General features: G+C 60.4%; 1 protein-coding gene across 1 annotated transcript; it reads left to right on the top strand.

The window, feature by feature from the left end:
* The first annotated feature begins 388 nt into the window (after positions 1-388).
* LOC102055417 (ammonium transporter Rh type B) lies at positions 389-6,107 on the top strand. The gene is made up of 10 exons (XM_005434769.3): positions 389-618; positions 2,014-2,200; positions 2,588-2,738; positions 2,883-3,030; positions 3,119-3,285; positions 3,508-3,645; positions 3,824-3,957; positions 4,133-4,254; positions 4,596-4,669; positions 4,910-6,107. Exons 1-10 carry the CDS (start codon positions 438-440, stop codon positions 4,973-4,975), a joined length of 1,368 nt encoding a protein of 455 aa, XP_005434826.1. The 5' UTR covers positions 389-437; the 3' UTR covers positions 4,976-6,107.
* Positions 6,108-6,980: the final 873 nt, after the last annotated feature.

Below are 6,980 nucleotides of genomic sequence, written 5' to 3'. Positions count from 1 at the left end.
TCCCACCGCCCTTGCTGCACCAGCCTCCATCTCCTCTGCCTGCCCCAGTCCCCCAAAACCATCACGTCTCTCCTGTGCCAAACCTCCAGAAAGGCTGAAACCTCAGGTGTCCCCCAGCCACGACTCCCCCCGTATCCCAAATCCCACCCCGCCGAGATGGATGCTGACACCAAAAGCCCTGCGTCCTTCCCCGGCACAGTGGCCCGAGCCACCTGCTGTGGCAAAACCAGGTGCCAAGGTGTGTGAGGGCGGCCAGCCCGGGGTTTCCGTGTTGGCAGCACCGTCCCGCTCCCAACTGGTTCTTCCAACTGTGGGAAGCACCGAGGCGAGGGCAGGACCTGGCAGCCGCCCTGGCAGGCGGAGTTTGCAGCCCCAGCACGTCTCTCCTCGTGTCTCCCCAGTTTCAGGGAGTTTGCCTGCCCTGGGCACCCCATGGCATGGCTGAGCACACTGCTGCCTCAAGGCTCCGGCTCTCCGGGCTGTGCTTCCTCCTCCAAATCCTCACCATCATCCTCTTTGCCATCTTTGTCCGGTACAGCCCAGAGAGCAGCCCCAGCCTCTGCTCCCAGCAGCTGAACTGCAGTTGGAGAAACCAGGACTCGGGTTTTCAGCACCCTCGTGAGTACCCCAGCCTCGGGTGGGCACAGAGCGTGGCTCTCCCTGGTCCCCAGGTGCTGCTGAGGGGGTGGCATGGGATGTCACCAGGCTGCAGACCTGTCACAGCATCCAGCTCTAGAGTAGAACAGAGGAGGGGGAGCATCAAGCGCCAGGGTTGGGATAACGGTGCATCCCGCTGAGGAGGGGCTGGCGGGTGGAAAGCAGACGTGCTGCAAGGATTTCCTACGTGCTTGGACAAAGCCAGGACCCAAATATTTGGGTCTGGAAGATGCATTTCAGCAGCTGGAGCACAGAGGGGACCACTCAGCCCAGTGATAAACCTGGGATTGTCCCCCCACCCCCCAGGGGGGCAGCACAGCAGCTTTGGGGATCTGCAAACCTTCCCACTGACCTGCTGGGCTTTGCAGTACTGAGGGATTTTCACTGGGCTCCTTCCACGGAGGATCTGGCTCCCTCGATGCTGCCAGAGCATCCAACTCGGGGCTGGAGGGCCATCCCGCTGGCACCCTCCTCCTGCAGGTGGGCATCGCTGTGAAGCCCATCCCGAGCTGGGGAATGAGGGACTGACCCTGGCTTTTCCAAGGCAAGGGCAAGGCAGATGAGTGGAGAGGAGCCTCTGGAGCACCCTGGCAGAGGGAGGGGAGCCCAGCCGAGCCGAGCTTCCCGGCAGGCAGCGAGCAGCAGGCAGGTTCTCCCGGTTTCACCTGCCCACGTAACCCCACCCGGCACAGGCAGTGACTCACAGCTCTGGCACACGGTAAAGGATGGGACACAACCCTCAGCACTGCCGAAGGGTGCAAAGGGCATTTAGCCCAAGCGAGAATCACATCCCCCCTCCTCTGGTTTGCCATCAGATTAATCCCATTTTTCCGTTCACCCTTTTGTTCTTCTTACCCCCTGAAGCGGGACGGGCTGTTTTCAGGGGCGGCAGAGAGGTCCAGGGGGGTGGCTGATAGCTCAGACCTACCTTTGCACCGGTGTAAATGGGTGCAAAAGGCTCCTGGCCACCCTAAGAGGTTTCTGGGCTGCAGGGTGAACCACGTGCGTGTACCGAGGTATCTGCACAGGGCGGTTGTGAATGGGGTGGCCAGGCACCACCGCAAAGGCTGGTGGGGGCCAAGTCAGGCGGGGAGGCCTTTACCTGTCACTTGCACAAGCAACACCCGCACGCGCTCTCTGCTAGAGATCTCCAAGGGAGATCCAAGGCCAGATCCACCACGGTTCCAGAGACATGTAGGTGGAGCGAGGCTGATTTCTATTGATTGAAACTTTCAGGTCCCCAAAACCTGCTGGAGCAGGGGGTGTCAGAGCCCCTTTGGGGGGACTAGCAAGTAAGGAGGGTGGCTGCTTGCCCTCAACATCTCCAGACCCATCCTTCTGCCTCTCCTCTGCCAGGTTTCCGGAATGTCCACCTCCAAGTTCTCCTTGGCTTTGGGCTCCTGGTGGCCTTCCTTGGCCGCTACGGGCCAGGCAGCGTGGCCATCAGCATCCTTATCGTGGCCTTCGCCATCCAGTGGGCTGTACTGATCCAGGGCTTTTTCTCCTTCTTCCTGAATGGCAAAATTTACGTGGGAGCTCAGAGGTAAGGCAGGAAGGAGCTGCTGCTTCCCAGCTGCCATCGTCCTGGGTCCAGCCCTGGCACACTGGCTCCCTCCTCTGTAAAACTCACAGCTCTGCTTTGGAGGAGGATGGTGAGGACCAGGAGGATCAGGCTTCTGGGTTATTCGGGGACCACACTAGTAAGGGTCATGGAAGTACAGCCAGGCATTTAGGGGGGCACACTGGCCCCAGCTGTCCCTTCGTCACTAGCATCGCAAGGCTCAGGCTGCCTGTTCAGCTCGCAGGAGCAGTGGGATGCAGGGTCCAGGCTGCAGGCTCAGCTCCCATCCCCCCAGTGCTGCTCTCCCCTCCTGTGTTCACCCCCCCAGCAGCACTGGGTCCAGCCCCACACCTTCCCTCTCCTTCCCAGCATGGTCAGCGCCGACTTCTGCACCGCGGCCGTGCTGATCTCCACCGGAGCTGTTCTGGGCAGGGTAAACCCTGCCCAGCTGCTGCTGCTGACCCTGCTGGGAGTCACCCTCTTCACCCTCAATGAATACATCCTGCTCAGCCTCATGGGGGTGAGTCACCGATTGGGGGGGGGGGTGGTGGCACCAGAAAGCAGGTGGCCATGGGTTTAGAGTCCTCAGGTCAGGACCTGCCTTGTCTGTAGAGACAAATCCCACCTTCCCGCTTCTTGCACAGTGTTTTTCTGTACTCACCAGGTAAGCGACAGCGGGGGCTCCTTGACCGTCCACACCTTCGGTGCTTATTTCGGCTTGATGGTTTCACGGATCCTACACCAGCCCCATACGGCCAAGAGGAAAGAGCAGCAAGACACAGGCCACCAGCCAGATATCTTTGCTGTCATCGGTACAGAGCTCAAATCCTACAACATCAGAGTCAGAGACATGGTGGAGGGACCATAGCTAACATCAAAACCTGTTCCCTTTCCCCACAGGAACCATCTACCTGTGGATCTTCTGGCCCAGTTTCACCTCAGCCACCACCATCCGTGACAATCCTGAGCCCTGGGCAGTGCTCAACACCTACTTCTCGCTGGCGGCGAGCACCCTGGCCACCTTTGTCCTCTCACCTGTCCTCTACGAGGAGAGCACCCTGTGGGCGGTAGGTCCTCTCCTGGGACAAACCCAGGTCTCATGCACTACCTGCATCCCGTCCTACAGGAACAGCCAGCATGTATACACCCTGGGGCAAAAGGGGATGCTCGTTAGGCTTTCTTAGCTTCATTAAGACCCAGAGTGATCCCCAAGGAAGCCCAAATTACCCCAGCCCCATGCTGGTGTCCTCCACACAGCCAATCCCCCTGCCCACATCCTGCTCCACCAGGTTCAGATCCAGGATGCCGCCTTGGCTGGTGCGGCCGTGATGGGTATGGCCGGGGAGATGCTGGTCACCCCCTTCGGGGCCCTCAGCGCGGGGTTTCTGGCCGGCTTGATCGCCCCACTTGGCTTCAGATTCCTCACGGTGAGTCACCTTGGGACAGCCGAGGACACCGGTCCCAAGTCGGGGGACCACCCGCCTTTGGGGGAGGCTGCACTGCCAACGTGCAGCTCCCCAACCCTCCAAAGACCGAGCTGCAGCACAGCATCCCTGGGCAAGCAGCCCCCATCCGAACCCTGGCTCTTCCTGACGCTCTTCCCAGCCCGTCCTGTGCTCCAGGCTGAAAATCCAGGACACGTGTGGGGTTCACAACGTCCACGGGCTGCCAGGGATCCTGGGCGCCTTGCTGGGGACACTGCTGGCGGCACTGGCCACCGCAGATGCTTACGGTGGCAGGTGAGAAGAGGCAGAACCAGGGGTGCCAGTGACTCCATGTGCCAAGCTGGGGCCACCACGACCCCTGAAATCAGCGATGCTCCACGCACCCCCTTACAGCACATCCCCCAGAACCACAAGCGGAGCCCCCCGTTTCCCTGCCTCCCCAAAACCCTGTCCCCGCTCCGGTTTGCAGGCTGGAGCTGGTGTTCCCACTGGTGGCCCAGGGCAGCCGGACACCCCGCGGCCAGGCGCTCTGCCAGCTCTGCGCCCTGCCCATCACCCTGCTGCTCGCCACGCTCGGGGGCTGCCTCACGGGTGAGTTTTGCCCCCGGTGGGTCCGAGGAATTGAAGGACTTGGGGGGGGAAAAAGCAAGACCAGCCCCGAACTGGACCCTCCCCATTAACCTGGGCGGGCAGAGCGCAGCGGGTTCGGTGCTGCGCAAACCCCCTGGGGTTGGGGCTGGGGCTGGTGCTGTCCCCGGGGGCTGGGGGTCCCCTCCGGGCCGGGGTCGGGGCTGGGGCTGCCCCCAGGGCCGGGGTTCGAGCAGCCCAGCCCCACGCTGCCGCTAGATGTCAGGGGAAGCCCGGTGAGAGGAGCCGGGCTGGGGCGGCCGCCCCGCTCTCAGACGCCCTCGCCCGGCTTTCGGCATCCTCAGGAGCCGTCCTGAAAATGAAGGGGCTGAGATCTCCCCCGGACACGCCGTGCCTGGAAAATACGGTCCTCTGGCAGGTAAAGCTGAGGACTTGCTGGTAAAAACCCCAAAACCAAAAAAAAAAACCCCACCCCCAAAGAGCTTTACAGCCCTCAGGCAGCAGGGGTTGGATGCTTCCCCCGCTTCCCTCCTCTGAACAGCAGCATTTAGGGTGGGAGACGGCTTCATTGAAGCCCCTTAGGCCCCCCTCATCCAGTCCCGATTTGCCCCAAACGAGGCCCATTTCTGCCCTTCTCCATGCGTCTGCGTCGGTGCAGGTGCCCGAGGAAGGATGTGACCCCAGGGCAAGCGAAAAGGAACCAGGCACCAGCACCTTGGTCTAATGACCCCACCAGTGAGGTCCTGCACCACCAGGCTCAACCCTCTACCAGCATCACCAGTGCCAGATAGCTTCTGGCAGCCTGAATGTCCCAGCAGTCTGCTCCGGAGACAGCCAGGCTTGTCCCCATGCAGGAGCCACCTCCTGGTCCCAGCGGTTTTGGGAGCAGGTGGGTGCCCACAGGTCTTTGCAGGGTGAAGAGATGCTGCAGTGATACAGGTCCTTGCTGTAGGAGCGACCTGGCTTGCTCCAAGGACACCTCAGGGTGTCTGGACTTAGCTCTGCTCCGTGCCTCAGTTTCCCCATCGACTGCTCTCTGAAGAGAGGAAGGGCATGAGGGGGGCTGTGTTGGGGAAGGGGCATACCAGGCTCCCCAGAGAGCAGCAGAAACTTTCTACAGACATTTTTGTACACAATTAAACCACGTAGATCTTTTGTAGCTTCAGGATTTGCTGGTGAATTCATGCGGCACCTGCCCAGCTTTGCTGCCTGAGTTTCCTTCAGGTTTCTTTCCAGGGAGGAAAGCAAAGCCCCCAAGACCCCCCTTCACCCTAAAGACTGGTGCCCCTGCGGTGGGTTTCATGGGTTGCTGCATCCCAGTTGTCCCTCTCCCCTAGGCAGGGGGACTCTCCTGGAGCTTTGGCCACCAGAAGCTGCGACAGCCCAGAGCAGCCAGCACCCAGGGGTGAGACCAGGGTGGCACCAGGGTCCCCAGGGTAGGACCCTTACCACCTTGCACCAGGGACTGGGACCAAGAAAAAGCCCCCCTCCTCAAAACAGGAAAGCGTCCCCCAGGATGCACCGCCACTGGGAAAGGGATGCTCCTGTGGTCATTGCAGCCCCCAGGTGCCCCTGCTTTCCAGGACCCCCAGTAGCACCCAGCACCCCGGAGCAGGTTTGAGCACCCTGGGAATGTAGCAGCCTGAGCGAGACCAAGGGGGTGTCCTGCAGCACCTGGAGCAGGGGCACAGCCCCGGGGGGGGACAGTGGCCGTGCTGGGGGTCCCCGGTCAGAGGCGGCCCTGGGGGTACCCACCTCCAGCACACCCAGGGAGGCTGCCAGACGCTTTCACACCTCCAGTGCCAGACTCTGGCGCTCGCCATGTGGGGTTCCCGTGGGTGCAGGTGTCCCCAGCTGCCAGCACTGTCCCCCGGGGAGGGGGCCACAGCCACAGCCCACGCAGCGGGGACAAGGGGTTCAGGGCCAGTGCAGCAAGGTTTGGGGTAAGTGGTTTGCTACCCAGCCAAAGCGGTCACATTTGGGACTGTCTTGTTGTAATACCTGCTGCTGTTGAAACATTGATGTAATCATTTTTTTAAAAAAATAATTTCTAAGATGCAAAAAAAAAAATAATCAAAAAATCATGTGGTTGCAGGCTGATCATAAAACAGCATTTTTAAACAGGGCTCTTTATCCTTTCTAAAAGGAATTAAATCAAATTAGAGAAAATATGGAGTCCCACACATTGCTCCATAGCAGAAATGCAAAAACGTCTCCCTTCGAAATAAGCCAAACCATCGCTTTAACTTTTCCAATTTCAGCTGTTTGTCACAGAAAACCTGGTGAAACCAAGACATTTGCTAAATGCTTTGGTGCCACTGAGTTTCCACAGCAAAACAGAGGGAAGTGGGCCGCGGGGCTCCATCCCTGCTGCCAATGCAAGCCCTGGGGAGGGTTTCTGCTGTCCCCGCTCCGTGAGGAGACCCCAGCCCCACTCCACGCTGAGGTCACAGAGGAGGACGCGTCCCGTGTGTCCACATCCCGGTGGCGTGCACCGCTGCCCGGTGCCATGTCGTGGGGGAACGATATGAGATGGAGAAGCGGCACGAGGGCTGGTGCCCCAGCAAGTGGGTGCCAGGCTCCATCACCACCCCCAGCCCCGCACCACCCCCTCCCCACCTCACCTCCTTCCCAGCCCTCTTCCCTCTCTTTCCCAGACAGCCCCTTTCCCCTTTTTGATCTCCTCGCAGCACGTTTCAAAAGCAACCCACTGCGCCGGGAAGAAAAGC

Source organism: Falco cherrug, chromosome 19 (genome assembly GCF_023634085.1).
Source record: "Falco cherrug isolate bFalChe1 chromosome 19, bFalChe1.pri, whole genome shotgun sequence".
Taxonomy (NCBI): domain Eukaryota; kingdom Metazoa; phylum Chordata; class Aves; order Falconiformes; family Falconidae; genus Falco; species Falco cherrug.
This window is presented reverse-complemented; position numbering and strand designations above follow the sequence as displayed.